Source organism: Pristiophorus japonicus, chromosome 12, assembly GCF_044704955.1.
Source record: "Pristiophorus japonicus isolate sPriJap1 chromosome 12, sPriJap1.hap1, whole genome shotgun sequence".
NCBI lineage: Eukaryota > Metazoa > Chordata > Chondrichthyes > Pristiophoridae > Pristiophorus > Pristiophorus japonicus.
Window position 1 is genome coordinate 19,708,736 of NC_091988.1, and position 27,418 is coordinate 19,736,153.

The 27,418-nt window shown below is 42.8% G+C and overlaps 1 protein-coding gene across 4 annotated transcripts in view; it reads left to right on the forward strand.

The window, feature by feature from the left end:
* lrig1 (leucine-rich repeats and immunoglobulin-like domains 1) overlaps positions 1-27,418 on the forward strand; it is a 179,854-nt gene that overhangs the window by 128,363 nt on the left and 24,073 nt on the right. For all 4 annotated transcript variants that reach the window (XM_070895202.1, XM_070895204.1, XM_070895206.1 and 1 more), the window contains 4 exons: positions 5,432-5,575; positions 14,273-14,353; positions 23,251-23,322; positions 25,365-25,436. In XM_070895202.1, the coding sequence (XP_070751303.1) occupies positions 5,432-5,575; positions 14,273-14,353; positions 23,251-23,322; positions 25,365-25,436 (369 nt within the window). The remainder of the gene's footprint in view (positions 1-5,431; positions 5,576-14,272; positions 14,354-23,250; positions 23,323-25,364; positions 25,437-27,418) is intronic.

The following is a 27,418-nucleotide window of genomic DNA, read 5'->3' on the forward strand; positions in this document are numbered from 1 at the left end:
CAAATAAGGCATTTTAAAAGCTCACAATAGAAATATTTTTGGAGCACATTGTAGCATGTTCCAAGTATTAACTTATGATTTTCAGTTGGGTTTTTATAGTGACCTATTTTAAAATCCCATGAAACTGCTTCACTAAGAATAATATTTAGTTTACAAAAATAATATTTGGTTGTATACAAATTAGGGTAAACCCATCTGTTTTCTAAACTAACTCTTGTTGTCTGAGCTATCATAGAAACGTAGAAAATAGGTGCCAGGAGTAGGCCATTCGGCCCTTCGAGCCTACACCACCATTCAATAAGATCATGGCTGATCATTCCCTCAATATCCCTTTCCTGCTTTCACTCCATACCCCTTGATCCCCTTAGCCGCAAGGACCATATCTAACTCCCTCTTGAATATATCCAATGAACTGGCATCAACCACTCTCTGCGGCATGGAATTCCACAGGTTAACAACTCTTGAGTGAAGAAGTTTCTCCTCATCTCAGTCCTAAATGGCCTACCCCTTATCCTAAGACTGTGTCCCCTGGTTCTGGACTTCCCCAACATCAGGAACATTCTACCCGCATCTAACCTGTCCCGTCCCATCAGAATCTTATATGTTTCTATGAAATCCCCTCTCCAGTGTATAAAGGCCCAGTTGATCCAGTCTCTCCTCGTATGTCAGTCCTGCCATCCTGGGAATCAGTCTGGTGAACCTTCGCTGCATCCCTCAATAGCAAGAATGTCCTTCCTCAGATTAGGGAACCAAAACTGAACACAATATTCCAGGTGAGGCCTCACCAAGGACCTGTACAACTGCAGTAAAATCTCCCTGCTCCTATACTCAAATCCCCTAGCTATGAAGGCCAATACACCATTTGCCTTTTTCACCGCCTGCTGTACCTGTATGCCAACTTTCAATGACTGATGAACCATGACACCCAGGCCTCGTTGCATCTCCCCTTTTCCTAATTTGCTGCCATTCAGATAATATTCTGTCTTCGCGTTTTTGCCCCCAAAGTGGATAACCTCACATTTATCCACATTATACTGCATCTGCCATGCATTTGCCCACTCATCTAACCTGTCCAAGTCACCCTGTAGCCTCCTAGCATCCCCCTCACAGCTCACACCGCCAACCAGTTTGGTGTCATCTGCAAACTTGGAGATATTATATTCAATTCCTTCATCCAAACCATTGATGTATATTGTAAAGAGCTGGGGTCCCAGCACTGAGCCCTGCGGCACTCCACTAGTCACTGCCTGCCATTCTGATAAGGACCAGTTTATCCCGACTCTCGGCTTCCTGTCTGCCAACCAGTTCCCTATCCACGTCAAAATATTACCCCCAATACCATGTGCTTTGATTTTGCACACCAATCTCTTGTGTGGGACCTTGTCAAAAGCCTTTTGAAAATCCAAATACAACACATCCACTGGTTCTCCTTTTTCCACTCTACCAGTTACATCCTCAAAAAATTCCAGAAGATTTGTCAAGCATGATTTCCCCTTCATAAATCCATGCTGACTTGAACCGATCCTGTCACTGTTTTCCAAATGCGCTGCTATTTCATCCTTAATAATTGATTCCAACATTTTCCCCACTACTGATGTCAGGCTAACCTGTCTATAATTACCTGCTTTCTCTCTCCCTCTCTTTTTTAAAAAGTGGTGTTACATTAGCTACCCTCCAGTCCATAGGAACAGATCCAGAGTCGATAAACTGTTGGAAAATGATCACCAATACATCCACTATTTCTAGGGCCACTTCCTTAAGTACTCTGGGATGCAGACTATCAGGTCCTGGGGATTTATCGGCTTTCAATCCCATCAATTTCCCTAACACAATTTCCCGCCTAATAAGGATATCCTTCAGTTCCTCCTTCTCACTAAACCCTCGGTCCCATAGTACTTCCGGAAGGTTATTTGTGTCTTCCTTCGTGAAGACAGAACGAAAGTATTTGTTCAATTAGTCTGCCATTTCTTTGTTCCCCATTATAATTTCACCTGAATCAGACTGCAAGGGACCTACGTTTGTCTTCACTAATCTTTTTCTCTTCACATACCTATAGAAACTTTTGCAGTCAGTTTTTATGTTCCCGGCAAGCTTCTTCTCGTACTCTATTTTCCCCCTCTTAATTAAACCCTTTGTCCTCCTCTGCTGAATTCTGAATTTCTCCCATTCCTCAGGTTTGTTGCTTTTTCTCGCTAATTTATATGCCTCTTCCTTGGATTTAACACTATCCTTAATTTCCCTTGTTAGCCATGGTTGAGGCACCTTCCCCGTTTTATATTTACTCCAGACAGGGATGTACAATTGCTGAAGTTCATCCATGTGATCTTTAAATGTCTGCCTTTGCCAATCCACCGTCAATCCTTTAAGTATCATTCGCCAGTCTATTCTAGTCAATTCACGCCTCAAACCATCGAAGTTACCTTTCCTTAAGTTCAGGACCCTAGTTTCTGAATTAACTTTGTCACTCTCCATCTTAATAAAGCATTCTACCATGTTATGTTCACTCTTCCCCAAGGGGACTCGCACAACAAGATTGGTAATTAGTCCTTTCTCATTACACATCATCCAGTCTATGATGGCCAGCTCCCTAGTTGGTTCCTCGACATATTGGTCGAGAAAACCATCCCTAATACACTCCAGGAAATCCTCCTCCACCGCATTGCTACCAGTTTGGTTAGCCCAATCAATATGTAGATTAAAGTCACCCATGATAACTGCTGTACCTTTATTGCATGCATCCCTAATTTCTTGTTTGATGCTGTCCCCAACCTTACTACTGCTGTTTGGATGTCTGTACACAACTCCCACTAGCGTTTTCTGTCCCTTGGTATTCCGTAGCTTCACCCATACCGATTCCACATCACACAAGTTAATGTCCTTTCTTACTATTGCATTAATTTCCTCTTTAACCAGCAAAGCCACCCTGCCTCCCTTTCCTTTCTGTCTATCCTTCCTAAATGTTGAATACCCCTGGATGTTGAGTTCTCAGCCTTGGTCACCCTGGAGCCATGTCTCCGTGAGGCCAATTACATCATACCCGTTAACTGCTATTTGCACAGTTAATTCGTCCACCTTATTCTGAATACTCCTCGCATTGAGGCACAGAGCCTTCAGGCTTGTCTTTTTAACACAGTTTGCCCTTTTAGAATTTTGGTGTAATGTGACCCTTTTTGTTTTTTGCCTTTGGTTTCTCTGCCCTCCACTTTTACTTTTCTTCTTTCTATCTTTTGCTTCTGCCCCCTTTCTACTTCCCTCTGTCTCCCTGCATAGGTTCCCATCCCCCTGCCATATTAGTTTAACTCCTCCCCAACAGCACTAGCAAACACTCCCCCGAGGACATGGTTCCGGTCCTGCTCAGGTGCAGACTGAACAGTTTGTACTGGTCCCTCCTCTCCCAGGACCGGTTCAAATGTCCCAGGAATTTGAATCCCTCCCTTCTGCACCACTCCTCAAGCCACATATTCATCTGAGCTATCCTGCGATTCCTACTCTGACTAGCACGTGGCACTGGTAGCAATCCTGAGACTACTACTTTTGAGGTCCTACTTTTTAATTTAGCTCCTAGCTCCCTAAATTCGTCTTGTAGGACCTCATCCTGTTTTTTACCTATATTGTTGGTACCTATATGCACCACGACAACTGGCTGTTCACCCTCCCTTTTCAGAATACCCTGCACCCGCTCCGAGACATCCTTGATCCTTGCACCAGGGAGGCAACATACCATCCTGAAGTCTCGGTTGCGGCCACAGAAACGTCTATCTATTTCCCTTACAATTGAATCCCCTATCACTATAGCTCTACCACTCTTTTTCCTGCCCTCCTGAGCAGCAGAGCCACTCATGGTGCCATGAACTTGGCTGCTGCTGCCCTCCCCTGATGAGTCATCCCCCTCAACAGTACCCAAAGCGGTGTATCTGTTTTGCGGGGGAATGACCGCAGGGGACCCCTGCACTACCTTCCTTGCACTGCTCTTCCTGTTGGTCATCCATTCCCTATCTGGCTGTGTACCCTTTTCCTGTGATAAGACCAACTCACTAAACGTGCTATTCACGTCATTCTCAGCATCGTGCATGCTCCAGAGTGATTCCACCCTCAGCTCCAGTGCCGCAACGCGGTCCGTCAGGAGCTGCAGGCGGATGCACTTCCTGCATACGTAGTCGTCAGGGACACCGGAAGCGTCCCTGACTTCCCACATAGTACAGGAGGAGCATTACACGTGTCCGAGCTGTCCTGCCATGACTTAACCCTTAAATTGGCAACAATAATGCTAAAGGTTACCTGCTGATAAAGAAAGGAAAAAGAAAAACTACTTACCAATCACTTAACCCCTTAACTGTGACGTCACCTTTCGATTTCTTTCTACTTTTTTGCCTTCTCTCCCTGCTGCAGCTGCAGCAGCTAGCCTCCTCGACGCACCTCGAATTCCCGAACTGCTGGGCCGTTTATAGGCCGCTGCTGCTCCGACTCCCACCTCCTTGACGCACCTCGAACTCCCCGAACTGCTGGGCCATTTATAGACTCCCACCGCTCCGACTCCCACCTCCTCGACGCACCTCGAACTCCCCGAACTGCTGGGTCTTTTATAGGCCGCTACTGCTCCGACTCCCACCTCCTCGACGCACCTCGAACTCCCCAAACTGCTGGGTCTTTTATAGGCTGCTGCCGCTCCGACTTCCGCCTCCTCGACGCACTTGGCCAGACCCACCTTGGACTTGATCTGAAATCCAGACAAGGGTGGCATGCAGGCAGTAAATATGCATGGAGGCTTCACACTTGATTGCAGTGTATCTTAGCTGTTTGCTCTCCCTCCCGCATAGTGGGTTTCTGTTTTCTTTACTTGGGTTGCATGGAGCATAAGAAGTAATGAGAGGAGTCTTCAACAGTTTTCTTCTCTCTCTTTTTCCCCCGCCCCCCCCTCCCTCCCCATTACTACCCTGGTGGCTCAGCTGGTTAAAACGGTGAGTAGCTGAGTTGTAGAGACCATGGTGATGGTGAGAAGGTCCAAATTCAATCCCTGATCTGTCTGCATTAGTTGATCTCAGCCAGGGATGGTGGTTGGAATGCTATATTATCTTCAGTGTCCACGATTTAGGGAGTTCATGTTGCTGATCACTGTGCATTAACTTCTACTGGAACTGCATAAATGAAGACAGGATTGGCTCTGAAGACTCCCACCCCTGTGGTTGAATTATTTGCTAACTTATCACTACCATGACTCGTGTGACATTGGTCACCAGTGGGCCAGGGCACTTGTGGAATTGTACTGCAACAAGGTGTCAGCAAAGGGGAAGGGAAAAGATTGCTGTGGTTAGGGGGAAGGTCAATGAACATCTCTCTCTCTCTGCATAGGGAAAGCTATTTATGAATACCAAAAAAGATACTAACTGGTTATAAATTTTAGTTTTAATAGCTTTTTTTGGGTCTTTCTCAGGAATCTTTCTCACAACAACCTGATGAGGTTGGATGAGGGAAGCCTAATGGGGCTGAGTGGGCTACAGATTCTCCGCTTAAGCCACAACACAATAAGTCATATTGCTGATGGGGCCTTTAAAGGACTTCGAAGTCTGCGAGTATTGTAAGTATTAAAATCTGGCATATAGTGAGACATGAAAACATTTGGTTTCCATGTAGAGTATCTACTGTAACAATGAGCAACATGTGACAGCTATTTAAATGTAGTAATGCTGTGCTTTAGGGTTCAGCAAATCTAGCTTGTGTTCACACACTTACAAATTAAGACTTTTATATTAAATTGTTTCCATCTTAAAATACAATAGCCCTGCATAAAGCCATCAGTTTTTGTGGACCTTTATAGCATACTATTGGAATACCACAATACTAGAAATGGGTCAAATAAGATGTTAAACTAGGGACTAATCTGACTGTTTAGGTGGATGTAAATGATTCCTTAGCTCCTGTTCCTTCCTGGTGAGGAATAGGTCAGTTTCATGATGTAGAGAAATGGCTGCAATAACGCTCTACTCATTAGCTTTGCCGTACTCGATTGCAATTTTTTATAACAAGGAAGGGTAAACATGGCAAAATAAATGGTGGTGGAAAGGAATGGGAATAGGGCTTCAGTGGTAAAAAAAAATATTGGATGAAGTTGGAGGGAGAGGTTTGCAGCACAGAGGTGTCGGCCTTTAGCATCAGTTTCATTTGAGATTTCATTAAATGTGGGGAGGGGGGAATTAAAAATGAACAGTGGTGTTCAGTCCTCTTTTCTAAGTAAGACTGATTTTGCTGCAAAAATAAGTGTTAAATACTTGTCTGAAAAGCATCAGCTTAAAAACTTAATTATGAGCTTCAACTTCTATGCTAGTTGTGTTGCTGGTATCTGATTTTTGAATTGGATAGTAGCAGTGACTCCTGACCTTTGGACATTTCTTCTTGCCATCCAACTAGGAAGTATAAATTTATGAATAAAACTTGCTCACCCCAAAACTACATTTTTTACATAACTTTTTCTAAGTGACCACTGTTGGTCTGTACCAGACAAAGATCTACTCCAGTGGCCTCTGCTAGTGTGAGATTGAGTGCAGGCAGCGGAAGGAGCATGCGGCAAACCAGATTCCCCACCCACCCTTTCCTTCAACGACTGTCTGTCCCACCTGTGACAGACTGTAATTCCCATATTGGACTGTTCAGTCACCTAAGAACTCACTTTTAGAGTGGAAGCAAGTCTTCCTCGATTTTGAGGGACTGCCTATGATGATGATGATGATATTGAGCTGTCGAGAGTATCTGGTCCATAATGATAGGCTCCACAACGCTGTGATTGGGGACTTTTGTTCTGATTGACTTCCATTGCACTTTGCTGTTCTTCAGGAGCAGCCTTTTTAAAATGGGAACAAATAGGTGCAGTCAAACCATGTTCTCTTTAAGGAAAGGTTCACTATACTTTAAGTTGGTTTGGTGTGTTGTGTAAATATTATTTCCCAATGCACTATGCTAATCCTGAAATCTTAAAATAAAACAAACATTTACTTAAAGTTTGAAAGAGGGGCTGGATAAATATGGCAACAAATGTAATAAATATTATGCAAATACATTGCATGTCAGTGGAAACATTGATCTTTGCTAAAATTCTGCAGACAGCAAAATACAAGGGAAAATACCAGAGATCGAAGTGTTCCTAACCTCCAATTACCTATAATATTAGCAGTAGTTGTGAAACCACAAAAATCATTAAATGGGGAAGCTATATGCAATACTTTGCTACAGCTAGAAATCACTAGTAAGTGTTGTAAATGCGATTTTCAGTATCTCCAAAGTATGCTCGGAGTGTTCATTTCTATTTTTCTCTTGAGACAGGAATGGTTTAATTGTTGGTATTTAAAAACTAATGTATTTTAAAGACCTGCTTTAGTTCTAATTCTCAGCAGCTGCCAAATCTTGTCTTTAGTCATGAGTTTGTCAGAAGAAAGGAATTTAAAAAAGGACTTATACAAACACCACATCTTCTCCTTTTCTATGCCCAAAGCTGGAAGCAAAAGACCCCTTTACCTTAAACTGCTTACAGGAAGATGTCGACAGAAGTGTACTTGGACTTTCCTGAAACCTTTTTAGTTTCCAGAGAGGTTTTTGTTTGTATTTTGAATGACCAGCCACGGCAGAGTGATAAGGCTTTCTACTCTATGCAGAGAATTCTAATTAAATAAAGCAGAGGCCCATAGGGTCCTGCACCTGGTGAAAGAGAAACGAGCACGCTTTAATTATGGTTCCATTGTTGCTGAGGATTGACGAGCCTTCAGTGGGTGTGAAACTGCTGAAATGCATAGCTATTCAAATAGAGGTCAAGCCTTGGGGCCTTCACACAGCAATGATTAACAAGCCAGCAGGCATTCAGGCCTAGCCAGCCAGAAAGAATAGGAAATTGCCAGTGAAGCCTGGGAGAGAAAGGAAGTAAATACAAAAAGAGCTCAAATCAAAGGTTTTGCTAGTTTGAGAGAACATTTTTTCTTTTACTTCACCGTCTTGCGTTCTTTTCAAAGAAAAGAAAACATGCAATGAGCAGGGTATTGGCATTGTATTGAATACAATGTCATAGCCAATTTAAAACCATATATTTAGAGAATAAATAGCCCCAGATAGAATGCCACACCATTCTATTTGTACGTACTTTCATGTCGAGAGATGTTGACTGGTTAAGTCTAGAATCAAATTCTGTATTTTTAAACTACATTTTCAGCTAAAATGTCATTATGTATTTTGCTTTCAGACACTTTCATATCGAATAGATTTTGTTTTTCAGTCTTTTAATTAGTGGAACATCATGTGCTCAATTATATAGGACCATGTGCATTAACCCAGTAGATTGTTGTATGCCTAGTATCAAAATTGGATCTTGTTTACTTTGTACATTTAAGCAAGATTGTTTCAGATTTGTAGCAGATAAACAGCCCCGAATAATTTTTAAACTCTTTTTTTCAATACCATCAAAATATTTGTTTAATTTTTAGTGTTTAGTGTTGAAACTCCACAACGATTGGAAAAAATGGTAACATAGTAATGTTTTGGGCAGAAGACTCTTGGTCCATCTTGCCTGGTCTTCCAAATCTCTGATTGGGTTTCCTACTGATTCCGGAACTAATAGTCCTAAATCTTATTTATTAATAAGAATTCATCCAATCCTGTTCTTTCCTAAAACCTTTTGGTAATCTAATGCACATTTCTTCACCCTCTTACCGAAAAATTATTCCCTCAATTTCCTGTGTTCCTCTGAAACCCTTAACTTCAAACTGTGTCCTTAGTCCTACAATCCTGTGCTTGATGCACAAAAATTCCTGGATCTATTGCCATACGCTTAATTTTTTTAAACACTCTGGAGTCTCTCCTCATCATCCTATCAGATTTATTATTACATTTATAGTAGTGGATGGGTGTATAATTCAATTTGCATAGCAACTGTAAACTGTCCAATTCTAAAATCAGAACATGAATGGTACTTACATTTTTCTCTATTTCTAAATGCCAGTGGTAGCAATGATTGTGACTTTGTTTATCTGTTGCTATAAACTGCTACGAGTGAAATCCTAATTACTACCCACCACTATTATTCTAACCCTTATCAAGGTTTACATTGAAGTTGTAGGTTATTTGGGGAATTGCTTCAGTCAAAATGAAACTTATTTGGAAATAATAAAGAAACATTGCATTCCTCAAATGATTAATTACAAAGTGGCATGTCTTATTTGACAGTGATAGTTGTCGAACTTGCTAATAAATGTTCTCTTTGTTGGTACTAAATAGCTGTGGTTTGTATATTTATAACCTGTATAGGGAAGGATAATAGCCTCAAACAACCTGAACATTTGTCTACTCCAGCACTGCTTTTGAAAACTATTTTACAAAAGAAACATGTAGGTTAAAGCTTGCTGGGAATGTCTTTTTATAATAAATAGTATTGTACTATTCCAGTGCAAAGTCACTAAATGCTGTGCAATGTCCTGTTGGATACTTTTAAGGTTTTGCCTTTTCACTATTTTTAAATTCCGATTCATTCAAATTTGTCTGATTATCATAAAAACATCATTCTGATTTCTTTTATGCATCTGCCTCTGCAGTATTTAGTTGTACTATTCCGTGTTGAGAAGTGGGCCAGTCAAATGTACAAGTGAAGGAAAACATATAGAATACCTGCCATCACATGCTTTCTGCCTCCTGTATGGACCATAAGATTAATTTGGGAAGAGCCTCGGGCCGAAATTGCCCCGAGCATAATTCGAATTGGATGGGTTTTTTTTGCGCTGGCCCCGGCACGGAATTGGCCTCTTTGATGGGAAAAAAAATGGTAGGTGCGCGAATAGAATGTTCACGGGGCGCGATGCTCAGCACATCAGCGCGGCATGGACATCCCTCCCTTTTAAAGGGGAGGGCTGCTGCGAACTCTGCAGTCTCTTTAGTGGCGCCCATTGGGCCACTCTGGAGGATGTCGGCCAGGCCAGGGGCTTGGCACCCATGAAAGGGTGCCGGTCTGCATGTTGGCGGCCCAGCCAGACCAGCGGCCGACTGAAAAAAGATGGTGGCTGCCGCACCATTGAGGAGCTGTCGACGGCATCGCCCTACGCCGACCCCACATGCTGTGAGACAATTTCCCCCGAGGAGCGCGAAGGGGTCGGCGCACCGATGTGCTAATCGCGGGGCACAGTGCAAAACACTCTTCCCGGGGGCAATTCCTCGTGGGTCAATGAGGTCAGCGTGCCCGCACGCTAACTCATTAGCGCCGGCCAGCAGTGCTAACTGGCCCTGTGCAAAGGGGCAATTTTGGCCCCCATAGTTTTTCTTGGGACCAGAGAGGTTCCTGAAGTCCCAAAGGCAACTTAGAAATCTGATCTTGGAAATCTTGAACTTTGAAACCGTTTTAAACACGCTGATGTGGATTCCAAAGTAATATTAAGTGCACTATTGATGTTGGGGAAATTCATGCATGAGTGAAGAACTTTTTATGCAAACGAAGGAATCCCAGAAATTGGTTGCTTGTGGCAGGATGGTGTACTTCATATACAAATAAGTTCAGTTTCATGTCAGATGCCCGGGAAAAGTTTTCTATGAGAAAGCATATAGTTTCTAGGTTGGGACAAATTTCTGTGGGATTAAAGCATTTTCACTGATTTGCTTGAATTTGGAGACTAAACCACTTCAAATTTGGACTGAGTCTCTCCTCCAAAGATATGCACAATTGTACACCATCTGAATCATTAGAGTGGCAGAAGTGCTTTTGTGACAATAAATTCCTGTTCTGGTAACTGGTTGAAGAAATTGAATCCTGATTTTAGAAACACCAGCAGTACTTAAAAGCCACAGAGGAATGGCCCATAGGGGTAGTCAACTTTGAAAGCTGCAAGTAACAAATTTCTTTCCCAAGTGACACTGAAAAAGAAAAAGAAACAAATAAAGCAGTAGGAAAAAACCTAATCATCCTGGATTCTACTCCATAACTATGACTATCATCCTTGCCCTTTGGAAGTAATTTTGCACCTTTGCATTGAATTTTCTGTACCAAAGAGTCCCCTTAGTGGATAACACTACTTTCACTATTCTTCGATTTCAGTATTCAAAGTCACAAAACGAGATATATTGAACCATAGCGTGTTTAAAAGTCTTGTCTCCCTATACTTTAGAATCAAAGAAATTTACAGCATGGAAGGAGGCCATTGTGGCCCATTGTGTCTGCACCAGCCAACAAAGAGCCATCCAGTCTAATCCCACTTTCTAGCTTTTGGTCCGTAGCCCTGTAGGTTATGGCACTTCAAGTGCACATCCAGGTACTTTTTAAATATGGTTGAGGGTTTCTACCTCTACCATCCTTTCAGGCAGTGAGTTCCAGACCCCCACCACCCTCTGGGTAAAGAAATTTCCCCTCAAATCCCCTCTAAACCTTCTACCAATTACTTTAAATCTATGCCCCCTGGTTGTTGACCCCTCTGCTTGGGAAATAGGTCCGTCCTACCTACTCTATCTCGGCCCCTCATAATTTTATACACCTCAATAAGGTCTCCCCTCAGTCTCCTCTGTCCCAAAGAAAATCCCAGCCTATCCAATCTACCTCATAGCTAAAATTCTCCTGATCAGGCAACATCCTTGTAAATCTCCTCTGTACCCTCTCTAGTGCAATCACATCTTTCCTGTAATGTGGTGACCAGAATTGCATGCAGTACTTTAGCTGTGGCCTAACTTGTGTTTTATACAGTTCAAGCATAACCTCCCTGCTCTTGTATTCTATGCCTCGGCTAATAAAGGCAAGTGTTCCGTATACCGCCTTAATCACCTTATCTACCTGGCCTGCTACCTTCAGGGATCTATGGACATGCACTCCAAGGTCCCTTTGTTCCTCTACACTTCAGTGTCCTATCATTTAATGTGTCTTCCCTTGCCTGTTAGCCCTCCCCTCACACTTCTCTGGATTGAATTGCATTTGCTACTGTTCTGCCCACCTGACCAGTTCATTGATATCTTCCTGCAGTCTACAGCTTCCTTCTTCATTATCAACCACACGGCCGATTTTAGTATTATCTGCAAACTTCTCAATCATACCCCCAATATTCAAGTCTAAATCATTGATATGTACCACAAAAAGCAAGGGACCTAGTACTGAGCCCTGTGGAACCCCACTAGAAACAGCCATCCAGTCATAAAAATATCCATCAACCATTACCCTTTGCTTCCTGCCTCTGAAACAATTTTGGATCCAACTTGCCACTTTGCCATTGATCCTATGGGCTTTTACTTTCATGACAAGTTCCCACATGACAGACTGATCAAAAGCCTTGCTAAAATCTTTATACACGACATGAAACGCACTACCCTCATCGACCCTCCTTGTTACCTCAAAAAATTCAATCAAGTTAGTCAGACATGAACTTCGCTTAACACATCCATGCTGACTGTCCTTGATTAATCAGTGTCTTTCAAAATGAAGATACATCCTGTCCCTCAGAATTTTTTCCAATAATTTTCCCACCACTACAGGCTGACTGGCCTGTACTTACTTGGTCTATCCCTTTCTCCCTTTTTAAACACGTTAATGTATCAAAATGATATGTTCTGTTCAAGTAGCCGCAACATAATTTAAAGGACTTCAGTGCTATATATCCTGTTTTTAAAAATCCATATACATGATCTAAAGCAAGGTTGTTGACTAGAAATGTTGTTTTGAAATCCTTCAAATGATGTGACTCTTGTTGGCATTGATGGTGTTGCCTAGCAGATCTTTTTGCGTAGTGAGAGAGGAGATAATGGTCGTGTTTTTGCAGTCAGAGGCTAACGAATGGCGCACGCTGTTCATTACGCTTGCAGCTGGCCACAGATGTGTTGTGGGCTTTTGAGCAGCAACTGTCATTAGGCGTCTGAAACAGCATGGTGCCCTCTACAGGATTTTACAGGGGATATGAGACCTGTGTGAACAGGGCAAGCATCAGCGTGTCTCTTCAATCATTCAGGAGGCGAGTCTAAACCAGGAAGTGTAAGTTATAATATTCAATGTAAAATCATGTACAGAAAGTGAAATAGAGAGGAAAATAAAGATAAAAATAAGAGACAAAGAAAAAGTTAAATTTTTTTTAAATCTCCAACAATAATTAAAATCTGAAAGGATGAGACTCCACACTAAAAAGCTAATTTTCAGTGCTAGAGAGGTTGTTTGGTAGTAATTAAGACTTATCACGCCATTAAAAATGTACTTACACTTGAATGGACAAGCCCTAAGTTTTTCTGGCATGTTTTGTGGGTATCTAGTGGGTAAATACCGCAACTTAAGGTCCTTGCATATATTTCATTGCCGACTATCGGTGAGGTACCGAGATATCGCAGCTTGAGGAGAAGGATAAATTGGACAGCAACTTCCGGATTTCTGCGTTTTACTGCGCATGTGCAGATGCCAGAAGTTGCTGTCCGATTTACACAATAATAATGGTGAGTGTTGATAATGTCATCATTACAACAAAATGCAGGCTAATGAGTGAGGGGGGTGAGTTCAAGAACACTTTACTTTACCCCCCCCCCCCCCCTTGGATAACCTAAACATAATACAGCAGAGGGCAGCAGGTAAACTAAAATAACTACCTCTTGCTCTTCATTGTATTCCACGATACAGAAAAGTACATTTTGTAAACTTAGTGCTTTTTGTAGTGTCTTCAGTCTGTGTATACCATGCAAGCAACTGAAATTTTAAAAAGCCTGAAGCAGAAATAAGAGAAAAGTGCAGATTGTCACCTCCTCATACTAATATTTATAAAGTTGTGGTATTCCAGTAGTACAGTATAAGCATTAGAGCTACACCATTCCCTTTCCAACAAACTACTTTGCATTTTCCAGAACACTTTTGACATTCACAGTAAACCAATCACTGATTCCTGTGTATTTTTGTTTGGAATATGAAGTGAAATAGTCAGTAAAAACAGTTATTACAATAACAAATCAAGTACCCGACAGAAATTCAAAATGGAGTGTTGTATAAATGTTAGTAGTCTGTTTAAAAGTTCTATATTCAAATCCCAAATTAATAGCTGTTTCATCTTGCAGAAATGATCAGATCCAAAGAACAGTGGTGGTCTCTTGGGAATAAGAATGATTGGCAGTTTTAAAAGGACCCAGTTGGATAAGATTTTATTTTAGTACTAAATAACTTTATATAATGATAGATCTCTTTTTTTTGTGGGTAATGTAGTGAAGAACTAAAGCAGTACTTTCCTCCCCCTTCTCCTTACCTTTCGTAATGTAAATGAGTGAGACTGGAAAATTGATTGCACTTTCTTATTTTTCTTCCCTACAGGGAACTGGACAATAATGAAATCTCGGGGATAATAGAAGATACAAATGGGGCCTTTGCTGGCTTGGATAGTCTGAGCAAGCTGTGAGTATCTCGTCTTTTGAAGTCAGCCAAACTGCATGCATAAAAAGGTTATTCCTTTACAACCATTGTTCTTGTGCTTGTGCTTTGAATAGGAACTCTGGGAATTAGGCTCATTTTTATGCAGGGTTCAAGGAAGTGATGAGATGCAATGGCTTCTAATTAGCTGTTCAATTCAGAAGATGTGATATGCTATACTTTAATATTTTAGTTATTTGAACACTTTCTGTCTAAGTTATAGAATCCTAGAAAGTAAGTACACCTCCAGATATTCATGGTACATCAGGTTAAAGGACCCACATTTTACACACAAACTATTTTATTAATTTTACAGTTAACTGCAAGAAAGCCTTTAAAAACGATATGGGGAAGTGAAGAACAAAGACTGGTGAAAGTGTGCTTTAGTTATACTGAACTCTAGAGCGATCATGGTCCACGTAGGAACCAATGACATAGAAAGAACTAGGAATGAGGTTCTGCTGAGAGTTTGAGGAGCTAGGGTCGAAATTAAAACACAGAACCTCACGGGTGATAATCTCTGGATTGTTAAGAGAGTGGTACACAAATTGACATAGGGACAAACTGATTAAAAGGTTAAATGCGTGGCTGAAAGAGTGGTGTGGAAGGCAGGGGTTTTGATTGATGGGGCATTGGCACCAGTTCTGGGAAAAGAGGGAGACGGGCTCCATTTAAACCAAGCTAGGATCAGTGTCCTGGTGAATCGTATAACTAGGGCAGTAGATAAAGCTTTAAATTAATGAAGTGGGGGTGGAATGATTCAAGAAAGAGTTGATACAAAAGAAGCAAGAGAAAAGTTGAGGTTATTGAGCAGAATAATGATTTGGGTAAAAATAAGCAGAGTGGGCCAGGAAAGGACAGCAAGCTTAACAAAGGTAATGGAGCATTAGTGACTAAGGTGACATCAGGGAAAAATAGAAAAAAGGTTAAAGCCAAAGGGGACACATTCGCAACAAAATAGATGAATTAATAACACTGGTAGAAATAAATGAGTTTGATCTAATAATCAATTCGGAGACCAAGGTTGGAAATTAAATATTCCAGGATACTTGACTTTTAGAAGAGATAGGCAGAATGGAAAAGGGGGCAGGGGTAGCCCTGATAAAGGATGGGATAAAGATAGAAAGGATCTTAGCTTGGAAAATTGAGATGTAGAATCAGTTTGGGTGGAGCTAAGAAACAGCAAGGGGCAGAAAACACTGCTGGGAGCAGTTTATAGGTTCCCTAACAGTAGTTGTCGTGTCGGGCAGGGTATAAATCAGAAAATTAGAATTGCACATAACTAGGGTAATGCAGTAATCATGGGGGACTTTAATCTTCATATAGACTGGGCAAACCAAATTTGAGTAATAGTGTGGAGGACGAGTTTGTGGAATGCATACAGGATAGTTTTCTCGATCAGTGTGTCGAGGGACCAACTAGGGAACAGGCTATTTTAGATCTAATATTGTGCAATGCGACGGTTAATTAGTAAAGGACTAAATGTAGTAAAGGAGCCTCTGAGCAGAAGTGATTATAATATGATAGAAGTTTATAGTTTGAGTGTGATTTAAATCAAGTCTGAAACTAGGATCTTAAATCTGAACAAAGCAAACTATGTAGATATGAGGGGGTGAGTTGGCTAAGGTAGAGATTGGGAAACTAAATTAAAAGATATGACTGTAGATAAGCAATTGCAAACCTTTGAAGAAATAATTCATAATTCGCAACGCATATACATTCCCTTAAGGAATAAAACCCTATGGGAAAAGTGGTCCAACTGTGGCTAACAAGAGAAGTTAGATAGTATTAGATTTAAGGACGTGGCTTATAATGTAGCCAAATAGAGTAGTAAGCCTGAGGATTGGGAGAATTTTAGAATTCAGTAAAGGATGACTAAGAAATTGATGGAGAAAACAGAATGAGAGTAAACTAGCAAGAGACGTAAAACAGATTGATTGTAAAAGCTTGTGTATATATATGTATGTAAAAAGGAAGAGATTAGTGAAGGTAAACATGGAGGCAGAGACCAAATAAATTATAATGGGGAATAAGGAACTGATATCAGGTTAACTGGTCTATAGTTCCCCGTTTTCTCGCCCTCCTTTTTCTTTTGGATTGCGAGGTTATGTTTGCTACCTTCCAATCTGCAGGGACCGTTTTAAAATCTAGGGAATTCTGGAAGATCAAAAACCAATGCATTCACAATCTCTAGTCGCCTCTTTCAAAACCCATGGATGTAGGCCATCAGGTCCAGAGGATTTACTTTGTATCTGTCTTCACCGTAGAAGACACAAAAAAAATTCCAGAAATAGTGAAGAATCTAGGATCTGGTAAGAATGAGGAAGTTAAAAGAAATTAGTATTAGTAAAGAAATAGTACTGGATAAATTAGTGAGACTAAAAGCCGACAAATCCTCTGCACCTGATGGTCTACGTCCATGCTGCACAACCTGGCCATCATGAGGGGACAACCGCTGGAGGTTGAGCCAGCAGTACCACCTGAGGAGGAGGAGGATCCCCGTCGTCCCAGAGCTAGGAGGCGTTGACCCATCGCCACCCTGGAAGGGCCGAATGCAGACTGGCCAGCACCCTCCTGGACGGGTGTGTCCTCACACATATATGGAGGTGCCCGACACCTCCCCTACAATCTCCGTCCATGCATTGTGTACTGGCGGTATGCCAGGTCTCCCCACGTCAGGAAACAGTATTCTTCTTCTGTCTTCCACACCGTCCATCGGTGTCTCCAGCTCCATATCAGCGAACCTGTTGGCTCTCCTTGCACCTCTTACACCAGCCATCCTTCCAAAACTCCTTCCCCCCTCTCCCCCCCCCCCCCCTGCTCAGAGCCTTGCTGCAAACCCTGGCCTTCAAAAAGGCAGCTGGCTCATTAGAAACCCTTACCTGCAAACTGAATTTCTCAATGGTGATAACGCTCAAATTAAGACAGCCACACTGCTGAAAAATCCACTTTGGAAGGGTTCATTAGCGCTGGAACCCATTTGTTCACTTTTGGAGCTGAATATGGGGTGCCCCAGCCATGAATAAATGTTGGCGCTAATGGCCACAAAAAGTTGGGGGGAGCACCAGCTTTCCAGCAGCACTGAATTTTGGGCCCAGATTCTTTAGTTCTACTCGCGTGTATGACTTTGCCAGATGCATTTGGACACCAAACTTGTAAGCTACGGTTCCCTTGCAAATTGAGACCATGACCGTCTACGTGAAACTTAAATTCCATATGCACTATATTCATTGCATTTCAATCCCATTTTCACCAACCGAAAACCATAATTTTTTGGGTCCGACATAAACTCCCTTACCACTGATTCCATCACCTTCTCTAGCCACATGAAACCTTTGCATCCGGATCAACCCAGTGTTTGAAGCCCTACGTCTGCCATCAAGGCTACCTACTTCCATCTTGGGAACGTCACCCACCTAATTTTTGCATCTCCGCTCTCTTTTCTCCCCCCCCCCCCCCACTTCACGCTCTCCACACACCCCCCCCCCCCCCCCCCACTCCACAATGACTCCCCCCACCACACCACCATTAAACCTGCTTGCAGCCTTTCCTGCCAGACAGGCAGACAGCCGCTCTGGCAATCGGGTTGGTTGGGTGGGAATTCTGGCAAAAAAATATTCAAACACAGCCTGATTTTAAAACTCCAGGGTGTTCAGGTCCCGACCATTCCCGTCTCCCACCCCTCTCAGAGATTGTGCCCCGCTAACTATCATATCCTATGTATGTGATCCCTGGTAGTGTCATCATAGGCATGTGACTATTTAGGAAAGTAGATAATGTCCTGGAAGAGAAGTCATGTAATGGAGTATGCATTAGTTTGGGAAGGAGGGCTTGGATGAAAAGATATTTCCCTGGATAGTCTAGGAGCATACTAGATTATAGGAGTCTGATTTATTTGATTCTTCCAATTAATCTAAAATTGAGAGATGTTCTGATGTTATGAACCGTAGGATTTACATGAGTAAATAAATGCCTTAATTCTGTGCTATTACATGGCAACAGCTATGATTTGGTCTATGGAGAATTGGCCTGTGAAGAGCAAGTCATTAGCACAGCAACGAGAATGGGATTTCAAATAATAAGGGTGCTAAATGAGAGAAGGATTGGCACTTTAAAAGTGTATATACAAATTGCTTGATAAATTAAGCACTACGGGCCCAAGTTTCGGGCCGCGCCTAGAAAGGCGCAGCCCTGACCTGGACGCCCGTTTTTCGCGCCACAAAGTGCGCCTAAAAAAAACTTACAGATTCTCCGGCTCCCTGCTGCTCCTGTGGCCCTTGGCGTGGCGCAGCACGAGCTGTAGGGGGCGGAGCTAGGTCCCTGCGCTGAAAGTGCCGGGACCTCTGCACATGCGCGCATGTGCAGTAGCTCCAGACACCCAAAACTGTGTGGGAGGGGCCCGAAGCACGCAGCCCCTAGCCCTGGCCGAATGGCCTCACTGGGGCTGCGTGCATAAGGCACCTCCCACGCCCAGCTCCTGCTTCCTCCTGACCCGACTTGCCTCCCACTCCCCCCAGCCCCCCACCGACCCAAACCGAACCGCCCCCCCCAACCCGGACCTGACCCGACCCAACCTGACCTCCCTCCCCCTCCCCCTTCTCTCTCCCCCCCTCCCCCTTCTTTCCCCCCTCCCCTTCTTTCCCCCCTCCCCTTCTTTCCCCCCTCCCCTTCTCTCCCCCCCTCCCCTTCTCTCCCCCCCCTTCCCCCCTCCCCCCTCCCCCTTCTCTCCCCCCCTCCCCTTCTCTCCCCCCTCCCCCTTCTCTCCCCCCCTCCCCCTTCTCTCCCCCTCCCCTTCTCTCCCCCCTCCCCCTTCTCTCCCCCCCTCCCCCTTCTCTCCCCCCCTCCCCTTCTCTCCCCCCCTCCCCTTCTCTCCCCCCTCCCCCTTCTCTCCCCCCCTCCCCCTTCTCTCCCCCCCTCCCCCTTCTCTCCCCCCTCCCCCTTCTCTCCCCCCCTCCCCCTTCTCTCCCCCCCTCCCCCTTCTCTCCCCTCCTCCCCCTTCTCTCCCCCCCTCCCCCTTCTCTCCCCCCCTCTCCCTTCTCTCCCCTCCTCCCCCTTCTCTCCCCCCCTCCCCCTTCTCTCCCCCCCTCCCCCTTCTCTCCCCCTTCTCTCCCCCCCTCCCCCTTCTCTACCCCCCCTCCCCCTTCCCTTCTCTTCCCCCCTTCCCTTCTCTCCCCCCTTCCCCTTCTCTTCCCCCTTCCCCTTCTCTTCCCCCTTCCCCTTCTCTTCCCCCTTCCCCTTCTCTTCCCCCTCCCCCTTCTCTTCCCCCTCCCCCTTCTCTTCCCCCTCCCCCTTCTCTCCCCCCCTCCCCCTCCCCCTTCTCTCCCCCCCTCCCCCTTCCCCTTCTCTCCCCCCCCCCTTCTCTCCCCCCCCCTTCTCTCCCCCCCCTCCCCCTTCTCTCCCCCCCCTCCCCCTTCTCTCCCCCCCTTGTCCCCCCCATCACTCCCCCTCTGCCTCCCTCTCTCTCTCTCTCTCTCTACCCCCCTCGTCCCCCTCCCCTCGCTGTCAGACAGACAGACAGAGAGATAGAGACACTGACAGAGACACACTGGGGGGGGGGGCATCCCAGCACGCTGTTGGAGGGCTCCCGGTGCTGCAGTCGGTAAGTAGAAAATGTTTTATTTATTAATTTTTTTGGATTGATTTATTGGTTGATTTATTGATGTTTTTATCATTTTATTATTGATGATGGCTCTTTATTTGTAAAACTGAAGTGTTTAATGTTTGTAAACTTCCTTTTAAACCCCTCCCCCTCCCCATTCCCTACGCCTGATTTGTAACCTACGCCTGATTTTCTAAAGTGTAGACAAGGCTTTTTCGAGCGTACAAAAATCTTCACTTACTCCATTCTAAGTTAGTTTGGAGTAAGTTTTCACTGCCGAAACTTTGAAAACAGACGTAAGTGGCCGGACACGCCCCCTTTTGAAAAAAAATTCTGTTCCAAAATGAAACTGTTCTAACTGACTAGAACTGGAGCAAACTAAATGCTGAGAATTTGAATTTCTAAGATACTCCGTTCTACACCAGTTGCTCCAAAAAATCAGGAGCAACTGAGGCCGAAACTTGGGCCCTACATCTCCTTTTTATATAAAAAAAAATTAAATGAGGAAGGTTGTTAAGTAATTAAGGGCTGAAAGATATACTAGAAAAAATGTCTTCAGCATTCCTGAACAGCAGCTGGAAAAACATGTACAAAAAGTGCTTTGTAAAAAAGAAAGACTAAGGACACGTTCATTTGCAACAGCTAAAGTTCTGATTGGGCCCCCTTAATGACCAGTCCAGATTGCTGATTGGTCCCTTTGGAAAATAAGACACACCCAGCCGTTTCTCTTTGCAAAGTGTAATTCAAGCCATTCTGACTGCTGACTCCAGATAGAACAGAGCTCACTTGGAACAGGCAGGGCTCACTCTCATGGGTTAAGACCTTCTCCCACCCACCAAAGACATTCCTGCCCCCACTCTTTCCCCCTCCCAAAGTTCATGATTTCCCCCCCCGGCCCAAGTTCCCTCCCCTTTTCCCCCCTCCCCAAACTCCTGTTCCTGACATTCTTTCCCCACTGCCCCTTTCCGTTTCATGACCTTCTCTCCCAACAAGTTCATGACCTTCGCCTGTCTGTGGGCATTGTGTGTGGGTCATGTATTGTTAACGGATTTACTGGGTATAAAGTGAATAGTGATAGCGTTGGCCAGATTTCGGCCAGTCTTGCCATCTGGATCACGTTCTAGCTCTCAATCCCCCCGCCCCCCCCACATTCTTCCGCCATCCCCACTGCTCTCTTTACCCTACCCACCCCCCTACCTCCACACCGAGATCCTGGCCTCCTCTCCACCCCCTTCGGTTCCCCAGATTTGTCACTCTCTTTTGTCCCCCCTCTCCCTCGTGTGTGTCGTCTCCCCGCCCCTCTCCGTTGTGTGTTGTGTGCGCGTGTCATTTCCTTCCCCCCCCCCCCCCCCGTCATGTGTCGCCCCCCCCGTCATGTTTCCCCCCCCCCCCCCTCCCCTCCCTCCCTCCTCTCTCTTTCTCTTCCCCTCCCCTTTTGAACCATGTTTCTCCGGGGCCGGATCTCGGTACCAGTGAGCATGCGCAGAAGGGGCATGCCCGTCCGCTCTCATGCACAGGAGGACACGAAAATGGTCGTGCAGATAATCACATTGTTTATATTGCGCCTTTCGCGACCACTGGACGTCCCAAATGCCTTACAGTCAATGAAGTACCTTTTGAAGTGCAGTCACTGTTCCAGTGTAGGAAACGTAAATGGCTGCCAGCCAATTGTGTTGATTGTATTAACGGAGGAGAGGAATTAAAATGTTGCTTTACTCTGGTTGAGGCAGATTTAGCTTGCAGGGCCCCTGATAATTCGCATAATGAACTGGTTTGAGTGATGATGCGTGAATCAGTAGGGGTGGAGAGGGAAGGAAGAGGCTCCTCGACGATAGCTTGCATCATGCCATAAAAATGTAACGTATACATGTTTACACAGGAATTTAATTTTAACTGAAATTATTATCCTCTTGTATGCAAAGTTAAAAAAGGAACATGGATTTTTGTAACCCTCTCCTGCAAGCAAAATAAAGGGCTTTAGTCATGCTTCATTTTATGCAGTATCTTACTGGTATTCAATATTTTCATGCTGATAGATTTTTGAAAATGCAGGTGCCTGCTGCAGCATTCACTTCATAGATCAACGGAAAGATTGTGAAATATTTGCATATGTCCTAAAGGAAAGTTTATAAATGCAAGTTTGTTCTTTGCTGTATATTGTTTTGCATTGCTAAACCTTGTGGTGCTATGTATAGTGAGATTTAAAAAATGAATGATTTATTCTTTTAAAGATGATAGTACATGGCATTAGTTATTTCCCTTGTGCTTAGAGCACCACTGGTACAATTTAATTTTTGAAAAGGTTTCCTCTTCCCTCCTCTATAAAAATACTGATGCATGCTGGGATGCAGTTCTATGGGTGGCACTTGCCTAAGTGGGTATTTTTCATGAGCTCGCCATGTGTCAGTACTGGCAAGCTAGAGCTTTATGTAACTTTGCCTATTATTCACATACATGCACTTGATTGGATACCACTTTTGAATGGATAAACTGGCAGCTTTTTAAAAAATCTTCCTTCCTTGGCTTGGGGCACTGGGGCTGCAAATTCTAGCACTCTTAGCACGATCCTATTTGGATCAGCCAACTCTAAACAGACTGGGGTACAAGTCTGGTATTTTTCTGGTCTGAATGGCTCAGCTCCACACTGGGCAGAAAAATTACCTGAGCCAATGAAAGGAGTTGTGGAGCTATTCTTCACTAAATATCTGGAAGAGAGATAAAGAACCTTTCACCGACGGGTGAATTAATACATGTGAGCGAAGCATATCAGCACAATTACAGAGTCTAAAACAGTTCCAAGACAAAGTCTAGCTTTGTTTTGACAGTTTTCAGGATGTAGTTAGATTGTGAGGTTAGTGTTTCTAGAGTGTTTCAGAAAGGCACACAGGGGCAGGAAGTAAAGTAAAAGCAAGTGGATTTGGCTGGAGGGCTTTGGAACTATATAAGCATTCTGTCTAGTGTAGTGTTGGAGGCTGCAGCTGTCAGTACAGTCAATCTTACTCATTATTCGTTGCTGATGACTGGACAGATTTTTATTTTAGCAAGCTGATTTTTTTTTTGGTACTTGGAATCTAATTTAATGTGATCCACATGGTTTTGTCCTCTTGCAGTTCATGAATTCTCAAGATTTTTTTTCAAAGCAGCAGACCACTACTAAATTTACATTTTAATCTGGGAACAGTTCAGATTTCCTGTTCTTCATATAGTTTCTTTATCTGATTTTGCTGAACTAATTGTGCTTATTCTTTTCCATTTATCTGCTGTATGTGTTTGGAAACTGCAGAACACTGTTTGGAAACAAGATCAAATCCGTAGCCAAAAAAGCATTCACCGGACTGGAGGCCCTTGAACACCTGTGAGTATCCCACAATACACTGAGTTAACATTCTGCCAAGAGTGGCTGCTTTAGCAGACTGCTAGCAATTTAATAGCTTCTTTGTAAACTGAGAAGTTGTTGCATTTGCAGAGGCCATCTGCTTCCTTCTCGTTATAGTCTGTTTAAACTTTGGCCCTATTTTTATTTTGCCCTTAAGACATTAAAGGAAAAACCCCAAGCTCCAAATAACTTTACATTTAATACACACCCCTTACCTCTTTTTTTAATATCTCTCTTGCTATTCCAATTTCATCCTTTATTTTCTATAGTAAAAATTAATTCCAAAATGGATATTTTCCTGGTGATCAGCATTAATTCCTGAGAAATTCTTGGTAGTCTTACCAGACTGCTTGCTACTGCTGTCTTGAATAGAAGATAAACTAGAATTGTTACTGTGGGAAAATACCTTATTAAAATATTGCTATACTAGTGACTCAAAGCTGTATTCCCCACAATTTGTAAAGTATGGTTAGTTACTCAAAATTGTGGGATCCAGCTCAACAGGAAAAACTGGTATCCGGTGTTAAAACTATTAAATGTGTAAATCAATACATTTGTTGGATCTGTAAGGATGGCTGCTGTAGCTAATCTCCAGTATTTAGCCATTTTTGGTTGACTTGGGAGATTTGCTTAGCATGCTGGGTATTTTCCCACTTTACTGGGTCCAGTAACCTTAATATAGAAATGATAAATGCTTTCCTCCCTCGTTTTTAACCATTTCTATTAAATTATACAAAAATTGGTGCTAGGGCATTCTATATGTTAATATGAGAGCAATTTGGGACCTGGATTTTTCCTGCAAGAGCAGATCATGTCATGTCTAATGAGTTTTCTGCAGTGAAGTGCAATTCTTATTTGTTGCAAGCTAATGTTGCAGGTTAGGAAATGACTTGCATTTATATAATGTCTTTCCCGACCTCCGAATGACTTAAGAACGTCCCAAAGAGCTTTATAGCCAATTATGTACTTTTGAAGTGTCACTCTGGCAATTTAGGCCAACACCGCAACCAATTTGCACACAGCAAGGTCCCATAATGAGAGAATGAGTAATCTATTTTAGTGTTGTTGATTGACGGATAACTATTAGACCTGGAGAACTCCAAGCTCTTTCTCAAATAGTGCCACTTGATTTTTTACGTACACCCACGAGGGCTAGGTTTCATGTCTCATCCAAAAGATGACAGCTCTAATAGCTCAGCACTCCCTCAGTACCGCACTGGAGTTTCCATCAGGATTTTTGTGCTCAAGTTTCTGGAGTGGGACTTGAACCCACAACCACAAGACTGAAGTGAGAGTGCTGCCACTGAGCCACAGCTGACACCTTGGTTATTAAGGGTTAATTTGGCTCCGCGTTGATTTTTATTGACCATTCAGCTTGCTTATTAAATGTGTTGTATTGATTTATGGCAGATGTAATTGAGTAAAATAGTTTAGATACTCTTGTATTTTTAGAGTTTGTTCTAAACTAATTTGGAATTATATTTTATCCTGTTTTCTACACAAAACAGTACTTTACCCACTAGGCTTATCATATTACATAAGGAACTCAATGTTTGGTTGAATTATGTTCCTGAGGGGTTTCAGTATTTTTAAATGGTATTTATATATTTTTGTCAATAGCTCAATATGATAAACCTAAATAACTCTAGATTCTCTTTCCTAACCCCTTATCAGAAATTGTATAGTCTATGTAAGTTGTGAAATATCTGTTCAACTCAAATTTAAAAGGAAGATGTCAAGATGGTACACAGCAGTAGACTGATTTCTATGTATAATGCTTTTTCTCATGTTGGTTATAAAGCTTCCAAAAATATTTATTGGAAAAGCAATTTGGCATAGTGTAGGAAAGGGAATGAGGTGTAGTTGGATCCATAAATAGCCAATGTTAGATTAATTTGCAGATACTATTTTATGAACAAATTAGTTATGACATTTTGAGGAGAAATTTAGAATTTTATTTGTCTTTTAAATGGCCTGTGATAATATGCATACTAAAACTACAAATGATTTGTCCTTTATAGAAACCTGGGGAATAATATGATCAGGTCTATCCAGGAAGAAGTCTTTGTCAAAATGAAGAGTCTGAAAGAACTGTAAGTTTAAAAAAAAATGCACCATACTAACTTGTGTTTGAAATCTGTTTTAGCTGGAAGTAACACAACATGATACTACATTTTGAAATAGTGGTGCTTGGAGGTAGAGTTTCCAATTGGTGAACCCGGTGCAAATTGTGCTCAAAGTCGTGCTAGTTTTCTGAATTGAACTTACGCTCAAACTCATTTGCATATCGCCAAACACAAAATCTTCCGTGGAACAGCACATTCAGACAGGGTTTTAGAATGTAATTCTTTTCTTTAAAACAAAATTGTTTGCATTAAAATGTACTCCATGATCTATTTAAGAGTGGTAACCAGTTTTAGTAATGTAGCTCAAAACTAGTTTATCGCATTTGTAATCAAGAGTGTCGAGTCTGCCATCTGTGAGTAACCCGATTTAAAAAAAAATGTACAGAACCCTTTACTAGTATAATTGGTGTACAGTAGTCAGTTTCTTTGGTAAATTATTTTTTTTCATATTTAAAAGCTTTTAAAATATGCCTATTAGTGCCGTTGCACCAAAAAAATCTTAATTTTAAGAGCCTCTTCAAAGGGTGCAGTTAACAGAATCTTGCCATGGGGATTAATTTGATCTGGGGGCATGGCCGGTTTTGTGGGCGGGGCCAGCCTCCAGTGCAGTGTTTTTTAATCTAGTGCAAAAGATCACGGAAACTCGATTTGCACTGGAAGTATCTTGCGCTTGAAATTCCTCAATCTTTTACCTTAGTTTGGGTGAGTTGCACTGAAAATACCCCACAATCTTTTAACAACAATGGATGGTTGCAGGTGATGAGGAAAGGCCGTTTGACTGATGGACGGCACAATGTTACGATCCTTTGTCTTTTGACAGTGCACAGTTATCTATTGCTTTTTCTATTGCACCTGCAATGTTTTATGTAAGGGTGCAATCTTCCCCTTCACAGAAAATGTTTTTATTTGCTTACTTGGCACCATTGCTTCACATTTTAAAATACACCAAAAGGAAACAGAACATAAACTGTTTAAATAAATAGTTACATTGTTGAATCTTCACTGTAGTTAAATGTATAATGTTTACTTCCATTAAAAGTTAGCATGGTTAGTTGATGTGGATGTTTACAAGAAAAATCACACATAGTGTTTGACATTTTATGGCAATGATTTTCAACCTTTTCTGCGTGAGGAATACCAGCTATTAATGCATTACCAAGGATTCGATGCAGGAGTTGTGTCTTTTGGATTGGAAAATTCCAAATATCGCTCATTATTTAAGAAGGGAGAAAGCTGGTAACTACAGACTCATCAGTCTAACAGCAGAGACAGGGTGACTGGACACTTGGACATAGTGTAAGCTGATCAAAGAGAGTCAGCATGGATTTGTGAACATAAGAAATAGGAGTAGGCCATTCGGCCCCTCGCGCCTGCTCCGCCACTTAATAAGATCATGGCTGATCTACCTCCACTCCACTTTCCGGCACTATCCCCCTATCCCTTGATTACTTTAATATTCAAAAATCTATCGATCTCTGAATTGAATACACTCAATGACTGAGCTCCACAGCCCTATGGGGTAGAAAATTCCAAAGATTCATCTGCCTCTGAAAAAAAAATTCTCCTCATCTCAATCATAAATGGCCGACCCCTTATTCTGAGACTGACCCCTGGTTCTAGACTGCTCAGCCAAGGGAAACACTCTCCCTGCATCTACCTTGTCGAGCCCTGTAAGAATTTTGTATGTTTCAAACGTATCTGCTTGAATTTTTTGAGGAGGTCACTAGCATGGTGGATAAGGATGCGTCGATGGATGTTGTCTATATGGGCTTCCAGAAGGCATTTGATAAGGTTGCACAGGAGATTATTAGCAAAAATGAATGCCTCCAATTTTGTGCGCTATGTTGTGACATAGTCATAGGACTAGAATTTGCACTGCATCTCCGCCCGGTTTCGCGGCAGTATTGGTTGTTTTGGGCGAAAACCAGGTTGGTGAAAACTTCCAGAGT